The 20,077-nt window shown below is 37.8% G+C and overlaps 1 protein-coding gene across 9 annotated transcripts in view; it reads left to right on the top strand.

Moving 5' to 3' along the window:
* The window catches only part of LOC131363492 (zinc transporter ZIP11), a 102,089-nt gene that overhangs the window by 17,753 nt on the left and 64,259 nt on the right, over nt 1-20,077 (top strand). For all 9 annotated transcript variants that reach the window (XR_009206331.1, XM_058406065.1, XM_058406067.1 and 6 more), the window contains exon 4: nt 570-728. Coding sequence is in view for 8 of the 9 variants with exons in the window: in XM_058406065.1 (XP_058262048.1) it covers nt 570-728 (159 nt within the window). In the remaining variant the exon portion in view is untranslated. The remainder of the gene's footprint in view (nt 1-569; nt 729-20,077) is intronic.

Below are 20,077 nucleotides of genomic sequence, written 5' to 3'. Positions count from 1 at the left end.
CTTTCCCTGGTCAGATACCTGGTTCCCCCTACTATGTTTTTCTTTAGTACTGTAAGACTCCCATTTCTCAAAAAGCCTTAAATGAGAACTGGTTTTAATTTTCTCATTACATTTTAAGGGCATCTCATGGTTTATTATTGGTGTGCATTCTGTTATCGGAATATTATAATATGTTATGTTGTTAATAAACAATATTATAGTTCAGAATTGCTGGCCAGAAAAAGACAGGAAGAGGAGCATTTCCTCCAAGCTGGCAAAACTGATTTATAATATAATCACAGTAAATATGTCTGGATATTGTGGTGATGTAATATAATGTAGGAATGATTAAATCACTATATTGCACAAATGAGTGGTTTGGCATTTTAAATTTGTCAGTGAGCTAATGGTCAGCTTTCCGTTACCCAAATGGGTAAACTGTCATTCGAGCTAACAATAGCAGAACATTTGCTAGTGGAGTTATTAAATTGAGTCAGTATAATTTTATGCCTTTATTTGAACTGTATCAATTCTTCTGTGTATTTGACCATGCCATCTTTATGTATTTTTAATTTACTTCTCATCCATAGGTGATGTTGGCGGCCTCATACTGGTCCCTACTGGCCCCTGCTATTGAAATGGCAGAAGAATCTGGGAAATATGGGGCATTTGCATTCTTCCCTGTTGCTATTGGTTTTGTCCTGGGAGCAGCATTTGTTTATTTTGCCGATCTGATGATGCCATTTTTGGTGAGTAGTTTATTTGTTCTTTTGATGCAGATGATTCTTTAGGCTTGCATCTCCATCTGCAGGCCTCCTGGTGGACATCTGATAGTTGAGTGGAAAATGATTCATAGTGGGATGCTTTATTTAACTTAGGGGAAATTGTTTACACATAATTACATAAGTCTCTTTCAGTTCCATGTTGTAAAACTACAAAATGTTGTGTTTGAGGTGAATACTAATGCAAGACACAGTGCAGAGAGCTTTAAGAGCAGATAGGTCATCCACACACAAACTCCAATGTGGTAGATCACGAAAGAAGGATCTCTCAGATGCACACTGACAAGGTGCTGAATGCAGACACACAAATATCACCAAAGTGAGAACCTACAATTCTGCTTTACATGTTGCATGCATGTTCATAATCTGTTGGACTGAATTGTATAGGTGGACAGTTCTAATGAATGTGTTTGGGCTCAGTAAGTATATAAATCTCACCCTGCTTACCTCAGAGTTTTCTGGCAGCATTGCAGATAAGATTTGTTCAGCATAAAAAAAAACATTTCTCACAATACTTCATTGCTTATGAGTGAGCAAGTAAACTTATCCCTTTCAACATTTTTCATCCTCTGTCTAATCCACATGAGCTGCACTTGGCTAGACCTGGTTGTGAAGTTTGGACAGCTGTTGGGATTCTTTTTACTGGCACTTAGCAAACAAGAGTCCAACAAAAAAAGAGGGATTGGTGAGCAACACAATCCCAGCAACCCCCAGCAGAGCAATTGCTATAGCCATGCATCAGAGGAAAACATGTGCACTTTCATCATTCTCTCTTCATCATTGTTGTGTCTCCAGGATAAGGAGCTAGAACAGGCTTTAGCAATTCAAGTGATGTGATCTCCAGCTGTTGCAGAATTGAGCAGCCAGCAAACATACCCCTAGTGGGCTTTGTTAGAAAGCTAAATCTTGCTCCCTAGATTACTAATCAGAGCTGAATAATGGACAACTGGCATTGTAAAGTAGGCATGTTATGGCTGAAGATGCTCTTTATCATGTTGGTCTGCATTGCAGACCTAAATTATGCCAGAGCTCCTTACACTGGAGTGTAAGGGCTGTGTACCGTCTCTTGGGATATAGTTTGACTACAGTGAATGATGTAGCCTTGATGTACAAAAAATCAGCTAGTTTTATCTGTATAGCCTTCTCAAACAAACCAGTGGCATTTTGATTGAACACAAATGCTTGTGCTTTAAATTCCTCCGGTAACATGGATAAAGTAAACATGAGGTCATCTTCCTTTTATTGGATTTATTTGTTATTGGGTTTACTGACATGATTCTAAAGCTTTTCCTTAATGTTTGATACTTTCAAGAGGTGAAAATATTGATTGCCCTTTCTGGCAGAAAAACATTTTGTAAAATCCTTAATCAGTGCTAAGATATTACAACTTTAAGTGCCATTTCCATACATTCTGGGAGAAGAATAGAGATTAAGTTTACTGTAGTGATATCATATTGTCTGGAGGTCAGATTATTATTCCTTTCATATTCTTTTCTTATATTTTCTTACTTGAACATATTTGCTTTTCAGAGAAAATGCTAGTATTTAGACATATTCCTAATAATAATTTGTTTATCAAGCTAATGAAGTGGAACATTTCAATCATTTGCAAACATTTTTGTGACTGTGTACCAATCATTTTAAAGCAGACTGTAATGACAATAGTTATGTGCAACTGCAACATAATTTGTGTCTTCTGACTTATAGCCCTCAGTAATGATGAAGACTGTCCTGATGTTGATCAGTGGTGAGACACTGCAGTGTCAGTGAAGGCTCTTAAATTCAGTTTTGATCCTGTGGGGTGACTTTCTTATTGCTGAAATGTATTCAGTACACACTCTGTACAGGAAGTAAGAGCCTCAAACCAGCTCTCTATCAGTGTGATGTGCAATGCAGTGCATGTATCAGTGTATGATTCATAATATGTGAACTGACTTGGAAAAACTTTCAGAAGTAGGTACAGCTGAATTCTGGAAAACTTCTTAACATTGAAGGAAAGTAATTTTTTTCCTCTTATAATATACCTTGACATGTACTTTTAAAAAACCTTAAATATATTTTAACAAAGCAACATAGCAATTTTTAGGTCTTTTTTTAACCTTACCTTAGAGTCTGCCAGCAGATATCATCTTGTTAAAGGAGCAGGTTAACGTAGTTGTAAATAGAGTAAGTCTGTCCATAGCAACAACTTAACGTCATGCTAGCAGATAACTAGGCACCATGTAAGGTTCCATAGCAACCACTGAGAAACCCCAGTGTCATTGTAGACATATCAACAAATTAGCAAGCACTTGGCACATCCTGGCAACACCAGGTTGTTTGGGCTGTGTGCTCTCTGCATTTTCTTCAGAAAAGTTACTTTTCTAGTATTTCATCTGTTGTGACTCATTCTTCAGCCTACTTATTTTCATTTTGGATATTGTCCTGTTTCACACTAGTCTTGTTATTTCAAAGCTCTAAAAAGTGCACAACATTAAACTCTAGTAGAACCCACACACAGACATTCCCTTCACACTGTCTCTTGAAGCTGCTCTGTACTGTAGGTTTGGCTGTGGTGAAGGGATCAGTGGAATGAGCCAACAATTCAGCATTGATCCAGTGTCTTGCTATAACTTCTGAGATCTCAGTAAATCATTGGTAGCGCAGTAATGTACATGTAAAATGCTTGTTAAACATTAAAGCCTGCAATTCAGAGCACTCCATAGTAGCATGTACATTTTAATAACCTCATTAGCTCAGAACTGCCTGTCCTGTAAATCTGCTTCTTAGACCAGCAGCGTGACCTGCGAGATGTGACCTGAAAGTGATGACCTGTATTTTAGTGCTTGTTATTTTTGCCCTGCTCTTATATTTTCATAGATTTTTTTCAGGATGTCATAAAACTGTAGAGGTTTCAAAAATGACACCCTTTACTCTTGACTTTTCTTTGTTCTTCCTGCTTTATCTTTTACTTAAATAAACACTGAATGCAAGCTTCTTATGTTCTGAGGTGATCATGTGTTAGAGTTTTACTGATCCTATTTCAGAACTTTATATTGGTGTTTTCTAATTCTACTGCTGTACACCTTTAGACCTGTGTGAGAGAAATTGATGTCCTTTCTGACACTTTATTAGAATACTTTTTTACAATTAGATTACAAATGTCACCAGATTCAAGAAAATCTCCACCTGGAAACACATTATGTTTATTAATAATTTGTTAATTTGTGATGTGCTTGGTGTTTCTGGTGCTTATTTGTATTTTCATTATTCCTGTAAGATGTTGGTTGTTGTGCGACTCGCTGATATTACAGGCAGACATTGTGATTGTGAGCTCAGTTCTAATGCCATTTAATAGGAGAAAAATGTAACCTGGTCATAAATGATGATCAGGTCTCACTAATTGGGGTCACAAGTTATCTCCATAAGATGAGGCTGACAGTGTCATCAGCATCCTGTATTAGAGTACAGGATGAAAGAGCTACTGCATTGTGTTTTGCAACATTGCAACATATCTTTAGGTAGAGCTGGAATGAGGGCTAAATCCAACTTAATGATTAACAGCATGTAGTCAGACTGCATTGTGGGTAATTTAGGAACGTTTTTTAATTTAAAGTAAAAATAGACCAACATTTCGATGTTTAAAAGATGTTTAAACTAAAAGGTCAACTCAGAATTTCATTACAAGATCAAACAACCCTGAAGACCACATATTCATTATAAATATTAATATGCTTATACTTCAGAGTGGATTTTTCCTTTCAGGTAATACTCCAGTGTTTTATGTTTTATCACTGATATCTGCGTGCTCACAGCGGCATTGCTGGGATTTGTTAATTTTACTTGTCTCTCTTGTTCTGTTCTAATCATTCTGCTGTTAAATTGTCAGTAGATTGTAAAATTTAAAAAGTGTCACCTGATTACAAAATCCACTTTACTGTGTTTGAAAGTATCTTGATAAAGCCTTAAGCTATAGCTCTATCACTCATGCAGAAGCAGTGGTATTTTAATATGTGATGGGTGTTTTTGATGTTCACCATGTTGTAGTTGGATTAAAAATCACCCAGACACCCAACATGGATTGTTATTGTCACATTGTTTACATCACCAAAACCTAGCTGTTCTGTTAATTCCTCCGGTCTCTCCAGCTAATTAAAGAGTTAAATCCTGTTTTGTAGCAAATGGACTTTATTAGCTGTAGTTGAGCTTTGATGTCTTTTTTTTTTAACAACGTTCATGAATTCATGCTGGGGCGTTAAAGAGAGACTCATCCCCACTACCTCCCAACACATGGCTGAGTGTAAAGATGACTTCCAGGAAATGTACTAATGTCAGTACTGTCATGAATAAAGCACGGAGGAAGACACAGTTCACTGCTGTCTCTGTCTCTACATATATTAAAATGTGTATTAATTTTTGCGTCCGTTTAGCATATCTTGAGTCTGTACTTGTGATTCTGTCTTATATGTATTGCATAAATTGACATATTTCTTCTTAACTGTCTATTTTATTTTGACATACTTTATTCCTCAAATACTTGCAGTTGTATTCATCTGGTTTTAAATGCTGTTCTGAGAGAATTTAGCTGTTCTTTGAGCATAAGAAATTGTGATAATTTTTTGGGTGGATGGCCCCCCTTTACATCTCACCGATATTAAAGTAGTAAATAGTAAATGTAGTGTTCCACTAGCTGTTACTTTATACAGTGCATATAAAAAAAGTCTACACACCCCTGTGATCATAGTTTTTTGTATGATAAAATGAAACCAATTTATAAATCATGTCAGATCTCATTCAACTTTTAAAGTGAAAGCAACCAACAGAACTCAAGTGAAAATTAAATTGAAATGTTTTAGGGAGAAAAAAATGACAGTAACCTGGATGCATAAGTGTGCACACTCTTTTATAATGGGGCATGTGACTGTGCTCAGAATTAACCAATCACATTTACACATGTTCAAAAATTATCATCATGCACCAGTCATCAGTGGAGTGAGTCCTCTAACATATTACCTCTAAGTGTCTGTAAAAATGAACTGTTTATATCCTTGGTTTTATTGGACTGCTGATGCCAGGGTCCACAAAGAGCAGGATCACACTGTCATAAGGTATCAATCAGGAAAACAGCAGATGTACAATGTACCATCATCAGTGAGTGGCATCACAGTGACATTACCAAGAACAGGTTGTCCATCTAAATTTGACAAAAAGATCTGTTGAAATCCCAGTTGAGACTGGTAGGCTGTCTAGGGACCTATGACATTATTAAAGAAGCTGCAGGAATATCTGGCAAGATTATTCACTCCTTACTTGTGATAACGGTCTCTTGTATTCTTCACCTGTCTGGGCTGTGGGGTTTAGTAGTTAAATTGAAACTCTTTCTCACAGAGGAAAAAAAAACTAATTCTAGCCCACATAAATCCCTCCAAACAATGTGCCAAAATTATTTTAAAAGATATTTTTGACAAAAATTTGATACCCAGGGTGAAGAATGGTTGAGGCAGAATCATGGTATGGGGCTGCTTCTCTACAGCTCCCAGACCTACTTCTGCTGAACCTGCTGAATGGCTTGAAGTAGGCTTCATAGGTCTTATTTTTTAAAAGAAAGACGTTTACTTTAAAAAGAGTAAGTGCTGTTTTTAACAAAGTATGATTTAAGGCATGTGCACACTTATGCAGTCTAATGTTAGTGTCCATTCAGTCGCAAGAGCATTAGTAAGTTTAGGCACTAATGTCAGGTGGCCAGGGGTGCAGTCGGTGTTGAGTCAGGGCTATGTGCAGGACACTGTTCCACATTCTTCCACTCCAACATTGACACAGCATGTCTTCATGCCTCTGTATTCCATTGTAAAGCTATGCAGTGCATATCATATTTAAGGCAGACAAAAACTGTATTGAGGTGGGATAATTTAAGTAAAGGCATAAAGAAACCTTTTAACACAATTGTTAGTCTGCACCAGATCCACTGGTATATTACGATTGCAGACGAAACACATTACATCCTCATAAAAGATTTGTTCCCAAAAAATAAAAGAATTGTTCCCAATAGCATTCTATAAATGAGGCATTAAATGTTTGATGTGTTTGAGTTCTGGGCAAGTTCTCTTGCTCTAAAAAGGCTATAAAGCAGAATATGTGTCTCAATATAAAAATGCATTACAAAAGGCATATAATCTGTATTCCAATCTCTAATACTAATTTAAAATTCTATTACTATTAATCTATAATTGTTCTAATTTTAAATGTTTGGCAGGATTGCATTGATACTGAACAGGTGAAAATTGGATTGTTTTTTTTCCTGCTAGAATAAAAAAACATGTGATAAGAGGAAAATGTTGGGTATGGCCAGTTGTGAATAATTCATAGAGAAGCAGAGCTTTTCGGCTTATTTATTCATGTTATGTATATGGAGCTGATTCCAGGCAGTGCATGTGGCATCTGAGTGTGGTGACTGGACAAAAGGAAAGGCTAAGTAGTGAGTTTGCTTCTGAATAATCAGTTCCTGCTAAAATGTCAGCTTGTAGTTTGAGCCTGTGTGACTGTAACACACACTCTCACACGCTCACCTGTTTATAGGAAAGCAGTACAAATCAGCCATGAAGCAGATGGAAAGGATTTGGGAGAAAAAGGGTAATACATGGAAAAGAAACGAGTGTATCTGGATGGACTGGAGACAAAATGGAGCATGATAGTTCTTAAAAGGCCAGATCTAGATATGCTGGTGACTGTTTACTGTTTGCTTACACTTTTCATCACTAGTCATTTAATTGGGAATAAATGTTAGCAGTCGCACTGCAACAATGCTGCTGCTTTGTATTTCTGCCCTTCAGACGGCTGTCCTTTAGTCACTTTATGCCTCAGACTGCGTGCTCAAACCTCATGGTTTCTTCCTCCTGCACTGCTTTGGGCTCAGTCACCTGGAACATATTGTTGGCATCAGTACTAACCTTTCATATCAATCACTTCACTTCTGGGGTACTAACTGTTCAGCAGAGAGGAAGGGCATGAGTGTGTGTGTGTGTGTGTGTGTGTGTTCTCTCAGGTGGAGAGGAGTTGTCATACTGGGTGAATATAGCAAATGATGACGCTACACTCTGGCAGTTCAATTTGCCCGCATGGCTGAGAAGAGAATGGCTTCATTAGAGGAAACACATCACATACTCCTGCAGCATTGTTGACCTGTAACTAAGAGCACAGCCAGACTGCAATTAAGTCCTGTCTGTGACAATTTATGTGTCTGATGGTGAAAGCTTCATGTATTTTTTTTTTGGAAATGATTGGCTATTAAAGCAATATCGAGGTATAGATGCTAATGCTCTAAACCCATTCTCTATATACAATTGCAAATGTGTTAGTTTCACTAGTATACATTCCATTCATGCTTTACTTTGCAGTGATTCATATAATGACCTTTCAGCTTTAGAGATGTACTGATCATGTACCGAAGGTCAGGACAAGTATTGGTCTAATGTTGGGTTCACTTGAATTTGACACATTTTCTGATCCCATCCATGGACACTGTATGGCCAAAAGAATGTGGACACTTGCATGTCCCATTCCAAACCATGTGCATTAATATTGAGTTGTTCCCTGTTAGATTTTGCTGTATTTGGCTGAGCAGTGGTTTGGGTGGCTCACCAATGTATTAGATTTATCTAATACATAAAATAAGTAAGCTTGACCAGAGTTATTGGGGAGAAGAATTTATTGAAGGTAGCAGTGTAGCGGGTCTTCAACAGCGATGTTAGCTTGTCAGTCTTTAAAATATCTTAACCCAAAGATCTGTTTGTGATCTTTATACAAGAATACAGAACTGTAAGGACCTTGTTTTTAGGGTCCTCAATACACAAAAACTGAATGTCCTTTGTGTGTGTTGTCTGGCCCACACCCATCTCCTGTATGGGCCATCTTGAAGAAACCCCCACAGACACAGTAGATTGTATTTGAGAGGCAGTCACAGTGTAAATGTATTTGATTAATGATACACATAATCTTTCATCCCTCTTTGCTGTTTCCCCTTTGCGGCCTGGTTATGCTGGAACATGTTTGTGCCCCTTAGTTCTGGTGAAAGGAAATCTTTATAGACATTTGTGTGTTTCCAGCTTTGTGGAAACAGTTTGGTAAAGATAAACACATGATCAACTTTGTGACATTCTTTTTCTTCTCAGTCATTCTGGAGTTGATGTCAGCTTGTTTTATGCCCACATGGCTGCTCCAAAGAGAGCTCATTTATAAAAGATTTATTCCATTAATGGTGAGAACAGATACAACCTGTAACCCAAGTCTCAGCTGAAGAGAAATGACTGTGTATGCATGCACTTGCATGTGTGTGGGTGAGTGTGTGTATGTGTGAGAGTGTGCATGTGCATATGTAAGTGTGTATTCACCTGTGTGTATATGTGTGTGCATGTGCATGTGTGAGAGTGTGCTTGTGTGTGTGTGTCTGTATATACTTGAGATTTTTACTGGACAGTTTCTTTGTGACTTTGCATTGATTGTCTTCATCTTTTCATTTGTGGCTAGTGGCTAGAATGCCCCTTACTGGAGCAGGTTGTGCTTGACGACAAGCATGCAGCAACAAGTGCCATGACAACCGCCTACCTATCTAATAGAAGGTGACATCTGATACTAATGTTTCAGAACACAGTTTTTTTTCCATGAAGCAAGTTTCTGCAGCCTTGTCACCTTGTCTCTCACAAGGGAATGATTGTGAACAACTTGAGGCGCAGTCAGTTTCGAAGAAATAAATTTGGACTCTGTATTCATGTTGCAGATATGCAACACTGAGTAGATGAAGAAACAGAAGTTTAATTGTGTCATTACTTTTGTTTTCCAAAATTTAAAACAAATTTTTGTTTTTTTGGTTTCAGAGTAATCAGTGCATTACAGGACCCATGTTCAGGTCATGAAATGCCTTGTATAGTAGCAGTGCCAGTGCAATTATTGAGAAATGGCTTTATTATTTTTTAATTGTTAAAAGGATTGCTCTCATGCCTTCAGTACTTTCTCAGCACAATACCCTTTTTGAATGTTCACTTGGTGTGCTTTTAAATCTTTTATAAATTGGTGTGATGTGTTTATCCATCTGTAATCATGTGGTTGCATTACATTACTGTCTTAGTTCTGAGATGCTGTATGATGCTGATGCCCTGTACTAACTGACAGAAAACCTAACTGACCACTATAAAGTGATAGCTAACCTCATGCAATAATGTATGGTGACTTAGGTAACTAGTTACGACCATTAATACAAATGAAAATAAACATGTATAATCATATAATACATATTTTTGTGACCTTATTGTCCATCTTTTTATTTGTGATCCTTGGTGGTCTGCCCTTGGGTCACATATAAAAGATATTTAATTCTGGATAGCATTTTAACCATAACAATTATGTAATGCAGCAGGCATAGTAGTGTTAGGAATTGTTATCTCTGTAGCTATGAATGAAAAATGTCTGGTGTGTCTATGGGAGAGATTGTAGCTGGTGAAGAGCTGAACATACTGCACAGGACCTGGTTACGTGTGAGTATGTAGACTCAGGTGAATGTGATGTATGATGTATAGAAATGTGTTGATTTATGAGAGATTTTAGAATTAATTCTAAATTAAATTATTTAGAATTTACTCTTAAATCAGTCTTGTTTTACATGGGCTTGTGGGCACATGCCATCATATATGATGAACATCTGTGACAAATGTTAACAGCGAGGAAGATTTAATTTCTTGCACTTGTTTGGCTGCGTTTTAGATAAATCTGCCCTGAAGCATGGTTAACAATGTGCACTTCTAAAGTGTTAAATCATGACTCAAAGTTAAGATGTGAGAAGGAAGAATGTAGGTGGATTCAGAAGCTCTCTGCTGATTTCTCTACTCCTAGTATAAATCCCTGTAATTTCAGGTGTCTTAACAGTTTCCATCATGGTTAATGTGCATGGGCTTAGACAGCAATACAGACATGCAAAAAGAAAATTGCAAAGGGTTTTATCTGTACAAATTGAGCATGACCTTCTGATGTCATCTCTTTGTTCATGCTGAAAATGATCTTGGATTTCTCTGATGCTGGTAATTACTATCATCTCTAGATTTGCTGTTTGAGAAAGTCTTCGTTTAATAGTACATTTTCTTCCAAATACCGCAGAATTGCTTTATTTTAAACATCATTATATTTCTGCTTTTGTTGCTATGAATAGTTAGAATTTGATTTGGTCATAATCTTTTGATTCTGCATGTCATAAATCAATCTTCAGCACCTCATGAAAAACAAAACAAACAGACTGTTTTTTTTCTTTTGCTTTGTTTTTTGAATTTTAAAAATAATTTCCTTCCTTCTTTTCTTTCTGTGTTAAGTCTTAGTCCTTTCTGTTGCTCTTGTGAAATTTCTGAAATTTCTTTCTGGGGAGTAATAAAGTAGTCTATTCATTCAGATGACAGCCAATCTAGGAGGGTGAGGGCTGACGTGTTTCCTCTGAGACACGTGAAGCCAGACAGCCGCATCTTTTCAAACCTGCTGCTCATGCAATGTCATAGTGTTATGTTACACTCTTCGAGGAAAACTCATGCTCAAACTCACAGGAAAACTCAGTGTAAGAACACCATCAAGCTAAAACCCTTTTAGAAAGTAGTCAGTCCAAGGTGATACAGAAAACAAAATATTTTTTATTGTACTTATTGAAGTATTTAGGCAGGTGCCTCACAGAGCTAGAGCTCTCAGTTTGATCGTGAGATTAACTGTGTAGAGTTTCACATGTTCTTCCCATCTGTCTGTATGGGTTTCATCTGGATTCTCCTGTATCCTCCCACCTCCCAAAAATGTGTGTGACAGTGTGTGCTAGTTCGAATGTGTGTGAAAGTGTGTGTGTGTGTGTGTGTGTGTGAGTGAATGTGTGATTGTGTGAGTTTGAGTGTGTGAGCATGAGTGTGTGTGGTTCTCTGTGATGTCTGGATTAAATTCCTCTCATGCTCAGTCTTCCTGTATTAAGTCCAGGATTCACTGCAGTCTGCTGATAGAGTAAATCACTTATAGAAAATAAATGAATGATGAAGTGGTGGATTAAGCTGTGAGCTCAGACAGCATGAGGAAGTTCATTCCACCACCTGGGATCCAGGATGGAGAAGCACAGAGAACGGTCTCGATGTGTGTCTTGTTTGTACATTGAAGCATTTGAGCATGGTGTGGACTGGAGGTTCAAAGACCTTCATGTAGTCGGGGTTCTCTAGAACTTTTGCATGATGAGTGTTTTAAATCTGATGCTGGCTCTGACAGGAAGCCAGTGCAGAAAACACAGCAATGAGATGTGGGAGATTGAAAAGAAGTCTTGCAGCTCATTCAGTATGGATGGCATGCAGGGGTAGTGCTGCTAGGATAACAAGGTACTGAACAAGCACTCCCAGTTCCCTTAATAGTGAGAGAAATGGTTGGATCTTCATGATAAAACCTGCAACAATGTCTACTGTGGGATCGCCTATCCTTAAAAGAGCTATACAGTTCAAATTGAATTGAATTGCATGCTTGAGCTGGGTTAGCAATAAGAGGAGAGAAGAACAGTTATCCAGAACTACATCACCTTGTAAGGGCCTAGATTTGTAAATAAGAGAGGGGAACAAGGGTCTTCAATCACCTCCCCAAGTAACAGCATACTGAAAATGCAATGCAGGAGTGAGAGAGCTGAGTCTTTATACACTTCTTGATGGTTTTGAAGGAATCTGCAGAGGAAAAGAAGTTATTCCACCCTCACAAGCCACAAGTCAGTGTTTTAGTGCTGAGGAACATAACTGAGATGTGTTCTCATTAACTGGAAAATGCTATCATTTCCACACACAAGTTTAATTGGCAATTACACAATTAAAACTGTGCAGTAAATTAGTTGGCTACAATAATCATAATTTATAGCACAAATTTTTGAGATGCTTAAGGATACATGAGTGCTTAACATGCTGTGAAGAATTAATAGCCGTTTGAAGCCTATTGTTCAGTTCAGCATATTTGTGCCTTAACATTTTTGGCTGAACACAGGAAGTGTGCCATGTGTGAAGTGGAAATGCATGTTGATGGAGTATAATAAGATTGTTTTTGACTGCAATTAAGTGGCACCTTCAGAGTACTCTTTGGTGAAAACCTGCTGCCTAAAAACAGATCTTTGCAGCATGTCTATGTAATGAATAACATCTGTTCAGTGTCTCATTTCTCCTCTACAGATAACAACACTTTGAATCTGTGACGTGTCATTATCAGTGCTGCAGCTGCAAATATTATGCTTACTGCCAGTCTTAATGCTCTCCAAAAGAATGCTCTCCAATCTCAGTGCACTCTTGGGAGAAAAGCTCAGTCAGGTAGTGTAGGTTCTTGGGTTGGTGTCTCTGGGGCACAGCCATAATGGTGTAATGTAGACCTCTGTAGAACAGTGTTTCCTTTTCATAGGTTCCAGGTAAAATTACCGTCCAGAGATCCTTTGAGAAATTTGAAGATTGGAAACTGCCAAACAGAATTTTTTTGACATTGGTCTGGTTAATAAATAGGCTGCTGCCATTAGGGATTAGGGTTTGCCACAGGGTATCACTAGCACAGGTTTATTGTCAGATGCACTTCCTGATGCAACCCTCCCATTTTTAACTGGGCTTGAGACCCGCACTGAGAGTGCATTGACTTGTGCAACCCTGTGGTGGATGGGTTGGTTCCTTGCCAGGGAATCGAATACTGGCCATGGCGCTGAGATCGTGGAATGCTAACTGCTAATTAATAAATGTTATTTTTTACAAAAGTCAGAGATCTAAATGCAAATTTTATAAATTCAAATGTCAAAGTATTTTTTTTATTTGAAAACAGATTTTATGTCAATTAAATTAGTGGATGAATGATTAGAATGAAATGCATTTATCCACAACTTGTGCCAAGACAAAAAAAAGAACAGCTGTTTACTATATGATCAGTGAAGCAATCTTTTAATAAAATTATTTAGGTAATATTCTAGCTCTTTAGGCTGTGCTTAAGTTAGCTTGCCTGCAGCTTCCAAGCTCCATAGACAAACCCCTTTTACGATAGCAATAATATATGAAGTGAAGGGATCTACAGTTATAGTAACAAAGCAGACAATTTTAATCGATGGCAGAATCCAGTCCATGCAATGAGCTCTTGGATTTAATAGTAAATGGACTAGTGGATGGACTGATGGAATGATTTTTTTTAAATTAAAGGTAACATCTGTAATAACCATTAGACCTTTTTGAAATTGAAGCATTTTTCACCCTTAACAAAAGGAAATACCTCTGGAACAACTGGCACTCTTGGTGTGAATTGGTGTAATAAAGATTTTTGCTGTTGATTGAACAAGAAACTATGTGAATTTTATGATCTTTAATTCTATTCATTCACATGCAGACACTCTGGTATTAACATTAGACCGGCTCTGGTATTAACATTAAATACCTAATGGAACTCAGAAGAAAATCAGTTGAGCAGAAACAAGTCCAGCTCATACTAAAGTAAGCTGGATGTATTTATCACACACGATTCATGTATTTGTGCTTTTATATTTTAAGGCTACTGCATGTGTTTATTTCACCATTGATAACCTTCCTGTTATTCCTTTGAGGGACACCATTTTCTGCTTGCATTGTCGAATGCTGACCAGGCTGATAAATGCAGAGCCTGCTAGCTCATTTCATGTGATAATTTCCATCCACAAACAGTGCAGTGCCTCCTGGCTCTTTCCCCACATTGTTTGTCGTATTTGTCTTTCATGCTTTCATGTTTAGATTGTTGCTGCTGTCAGTCACTGTTCGGTGAAGTTGTTAACATTGTTCTTTGTCAATTTATTATTCACTTTCCTGAAAGCCCCTTCTTTTGGAACTAGAATCCAACAGCACTGCTGTCCTCACACACTGCTGTTTTTACACTTGATCTTTTGTTTAGAAGAGACATGAAACAGACGGTTGTAAAATGAGACATCTGTTGCATAACAGTTAAGTCATGAGTTTTAATAAGGTGTCAGGAGATACTGGTGGCTTAAGTTATTTTCCATGTAGTTGCTCTCACTTGCTGATGAATTATGGAGCTCTGGAGTAGTCAGAAAATTCCACTCTGAACCCAAATACTGAACATGACTGGATGACTGCACAGCTTTAGTAAAGGTGACTGGATAGCACATATTCAGCTTGCTGTTGCCATGAGAATCGGAGGAGAGCATTACATGGAGATCCACCAACCACAGCTTAGAAGCCTTTTTTGTGGCACCTTTCTTACTGCAATCTACCATTCAGTGACCAGTTACAGGTGTTAAAGGGTAAAAGCACATAAAATTATAGTCTAGAATTGATCCTAAAAGCATCATAAAAAAGATTTTACATCATGGCATACCCTGTTTTTACTGGACCTGTACCAGAAACAATAAAAAAACAAATAACAACAAATAAAATGTATTGCATGACGACAACACTACCGCAATGAATTAGACTTTTCGGTACTGCACTATGCCTAAAAAATTCTTCTTGTACTTGTACTTGGAGATGTTAGCTAGTTGTTAGAAGTGCATTAGCTAATGCGTAATATTATGTACCTTGGATCAGGTAGAGTTGCATTGGAGAGTGTGTTTTGTTTCACTTTGGATGAGCTCATCAGTACAGCTCTAATGAACATTAATTTCATCGTTGTCATTGTGTTAAAGTCCCCTATCAAAGGCTGAATATTGTTGAGCATCTGGATAAGATGCCTGGATAAGATGTCTAGCTAGTGTTTGCTGCAGTGTTGGTGGATAGTAGGGATGCAACAATACAGTTAACCCACTGTTCAATACGTACCGCGTTTACCCACGGTTTTCGGTTTGGTTCGGATGGCTTGGCAAATTAAAGTTTTTTTTTTTTCATTATTCTTTGCTTAGGTGACAGGAACAGTAAGTATGTTAAGAAGAAAAAAATGGTTTTAGTTGCAATTCTCTTTATTTTACTTTAATGCAAAAGTCAACTTGTACACATTCATAGTGTACTGAAAATAGTGAGATATAAAATTAGCGCTTGTATGACTTTATTACAGGGGACGGGTTTGGGGTACAGCGCTCTTTTTTTCCCAATCCGCTATGTAATGACCAGTCACCGTGAGAACTCTGTTACCACGAGGGAACTATCCGTTATTAGAGCAAGACTTTGTGCTTTAGCCGATTCGGTTTTGATTTTTTTGCGTGTTTTTTCGTAGAGGTCGGGAAAAAAGAACGTGTCGGTAGTGTGTAACGCGGTTCGAGTACTTTTATAAGTTGCCGAAAGCCCACATCATTTTTTGTGTCTCTCGGAACCAGTTGTGTCTGAATGCTGCAAGGAATCAGATAGGGGACTGTTGTTTTTTGGATGCCTGTGTTACCTGCTCTGCCATCCTGCTTCCACACAGTGATATCTCTGGGTGATGAAGCTGTAGATGTGAGGTCATGTTGGAAGTATTTCCATGTCAGTATGTAACTCGTGTGGAACAATGCTTAAACACAGTCATTTTTTTGTTTACCGTTTTTGTTTCATCGGCATCATAGTCAACAACAAATCCAAAATGTTCCCACACCACAGATCTGAAAGACAGCGCTGCTTCCTCGTATTTGTCTCACTTCACCGCTCTCCAGGGTTAGATTGAAATCTGACACCAGCATCGCAAGCATGTTTAAGCGCCCCTAACTTTAGCGCTCACTGATTGGATATTTACTCACAGGTAGGCGTGTCTGTCTCAGCGCGTAGACATACAGTACAGGCAAACACAAACAGGCGGTTCAGAGAGTAATAAAACACATGGTTATTATTATTTTAAGGAAAAACCGAAAAAACCGCGGTTCACATACGCGTATTGAACCGGGGAGGTCGTACCGAGCGTATTATATTATACTCAATATTATATTGAGTATTGTGGCATCCCTAGTGCATAGTGGGCATTCCTCGTGCAGACTTTTATGATGTTATGGTGTTTTCATGAAACGTGGAAGTGCACAGAACTGAATGGCACTTGTGTCATTGCTCTACGCTTGTGAATAACTTGTGTGTGTGTGCGTGCAGTTTACATCTCCACTACTCTTTGTTATGAACATGTTCACTGATATTGCTCTAAAGTCAAGTGCTCTCACACTGTCTTTAAATGATAATGTTTACATCTCCATAAGATGTTTTATCAAGTTATTTGTTTTTGTGGGAAGACATTCTGTAATTCCTCCTCTTCAGTCTGATTTGCTTTGAATGCCATCATACATTGTCAATCGTGTGTGTGTGTCTTCATTAGCAACCCTCTATAATGCAAGTAAATCGCTCGCATATGCGAGTAAATTTCCCACTATGCGTCTAAAAAATAGCTTTAATTAGCCAATGGATAGTAAATCTTAAGATTTTACTCGCCTGTGATTGTTAGATGCAAACAATACATTTAGCACAGATATAATTGTAGTGCCTGCTCAGTCCGCATTAAGCACGCTCTTTCGCTTTCTCTCACACGTGCACTCAACATGAGAAAAAGAGAGACATGCTGTGTAAAGAGAATTGATGCATTATATTGTGTTCTTTCTTTACTGTGGATGCAAATGGATGCAAAAAAGTGAAAAGTCCAGTCTGAGCAGAAAACGCTTGATAATTTTTTGTTTTCAAGTGCAAAGAAGAGTAGAGTGTTCAGTTCTGTGCAGGTATTAGACAGCGAATGAACCGGCGAACCCCAGCCAAGCATGTCAAATGTGGCAGAAAAGCTTGCACATTCCGTATCAAAAAGTTTATTGGAAAAGCGAAAGTTCCAGACTCGGGGGCTGTCAGATTTTGATTGGCTTTTGTATTATGAGGAGGAAAATTTTATGATATGTACACTACCAGTCAAAAGTTTGGACACACCTTTTAATTCAATGTTTTTTGTTTAGGGATTTATTTTCTACATTCTAGAACCATACTGGAGATTTCAAAACTATGAAATAACAGACATGGACTTAAGTAATCCATATGTAATGACAACAAAAAACACAGTTGTTATTTTAAGACACGAAGGTCAGGTGTTCTGGAATAGTTCTGGAACAGTATTGTCAAGTGAATTTGCAAAACCCATCAAGCACCATGATGAAACTGGCTCACATGAAGACCATCCCAGGAAAACAAGACCAAAATTTACCTCTGCTGCAGAGGGGAAGTTCATTTACAGTTACCAGCCTCAGAAATCACCAATTAACAGCACCTCAGATTAGAGCCATTATGAAGGCTTTACAGAGCATCAGTAGCAGACATATCTCAATATCAACTGTTCAGAGGACATTATTGTGTATTTCGGCCGCCTTCAGCATTGTTTTACAATGTAGAAAGAAATAAACATCAGGAAAGACCATGGGATTAGAAGATGTGTCCAAACATTTGACTGGTAGTGTAAGTACTGTAGTAAAAAAAACCTAGCTTAGCCGGTAAAACGGACTTTGTGTCAGGGTCGCACAGTTTTTAAACATGAAAATCTCACAGCGCACTCAAACAGCAAACAACATGCATCTTGTCGTGATAGTGTTATGGCCTCAAGCCAAGACCATGAGGAATCTGCGATAGCAAAAGGGTTCCAAACTCAAAAGAAAAAGAGTGACAGTGCAGAGAGATGTGAGCTTTCTTCTCAGATTTCATTCTGAGTTTCATTCAGATGAATGAGTTCATCTGAGTTTCATTCAGATGAGTTTCATTCAGAGTTTCATTCAGATGAAGCCACTAATTATGCTGCAGAAAAAAAATGAATGGAAGCAAAACTTGTTGGATTTTGTGCTGATGGTGCAGCTGTGGAGAGGTGGCTGAAGTCAAGTGGCAAGAGAAAGCCATTTGCTAAGAAATGGTAGATTAAATCCACATGCAAGCATAAAGAAAAATGCAGACAGATAAAGTATGTTTTGTTTAATTTTTTATTATTATTATTATTATTATTATTATTATTATTATTATTTTGTTCAGTTGTAGTTCATGCATGTCATGTAAAAAGTCTGGTGAGTAAAATAAAAAATTTACTAGCCAATGGTGTCTCAAGCTTTATTGTGTCCGTAGAGGGTTGATTAGCCTGAGAAATTAAATTTTTATATTGAATATATGTATGAGTGAATGAGCATGATACTGGATTTATTGGATATTGACTGATATATAAGTGTCTGATATCAGTATCATTGAAAGAATGTCGGATTAGTTCTTTCCTTTCTTGGATATATAATGTCTCCATGTTCTCACAGAGATACCAAGAGCTATTATTATTGTTATTATTATTATTATTATTATTATTATTCTGAGCACTGTTTAGCTTTTAATCCATCATTATAAGGGTTTTTACATATAGCCCAGTAGTCTGGGGAAAAGCTCTAGTCTATGGTCAAGAGTCCTCATTCCTGAGACAGATTTCACTTACTCTTCTGCTCTTGCTATGTGCAGTGTAACAAAAGCTATTGTGGTTTAAATATTTTTACATTGAATTAACTCTATACTGATTTCTGCATTTTTTTGAAGTGGGTGTATGTATTGGACAGAATTGCACTGAAGGTTTTTTCCAGTTCCAAGAGTAAATGAAAACTTAATTGTTCATATGCACATAATGCTAGTTAATGTTCCTAATATATTTCAGATGCATTAACAATGAGGCCTGATTTGTGTTTGTAAAAACCTTATCTGTAACACTCACTGAGCACTTTATTAGGAACACTACACTAATAATTGGGTAGGGCCACCCACTGCTCTGAAATAATTTCAGTTTTTCATGGCTTGGATTCCAAACGATGTTGGAAACATTTTTTTTGAGATTCTGGTCCATGTTGCCATGGCTATGGATTTTTCAGGTCCACTTTCATGCTGCGAGTCTCCACCTTCTTCCACATCAAATTCGTGCTCTATTGGATTCAGATCTGGTGACTGTGAAGGCCACAGAATAACACTGAACTGATTGCTGAAACTAATTTGACATTTCTTTTCCTGGGTTACATGGTGCAGTATCATGCTGGAATTAGCCATTAGAAAATGGGTAAATTGCATGCACATTGTCAGCAACAATATTCAAATAGTCTGACATTCGAGCGATGACTGACTGGTATTAACGGGTCCAAAGTTGGTCAAAAAAGCATTTCCCACACCATTACACCCCCTGCCTTCTATTGACAGGGTAAAAAGAATTTTGGGGCATGGAGGAGTCTTTTTCCTCAAAACAGCAGGTAGTGTTGAGTGTAAATGTTGACTTCTGCTTACTAGGATTCATGTATGCTCTGGCTCCAAGGTCTCCATTGCACAGCCTCCAGTTTTCTCCAAATGCCCACTCTCATTACGACACCTTAAAAAAATGCAAAACTGTATGTTGGTACAGTCTTCTTCTTTCGGCTTTTCCCTTCAGGGGTGGCC

The sequence above is a fragment of the Hemibagrus wyckioides genome, linkage group LG13 (assembly GCF_019097595.1).
Source record: "Hemibagrus wyckioides isolate EC202008001 linkage group LG13, SWU_Hwy_1.0, whole genome shotgun sequence".
In the NCBI taxonomy this organism is placed as follows: domain Eukaryota; kingdom Metazoa; phylum Chordata; class Actinopteri; order Siluriformes; family Bagridae; genus Hemibagrus; species Hemibagrus wyckioides.
This window is presented reverse-complemented; position numbering and strand designations above follow the sequence as displayed.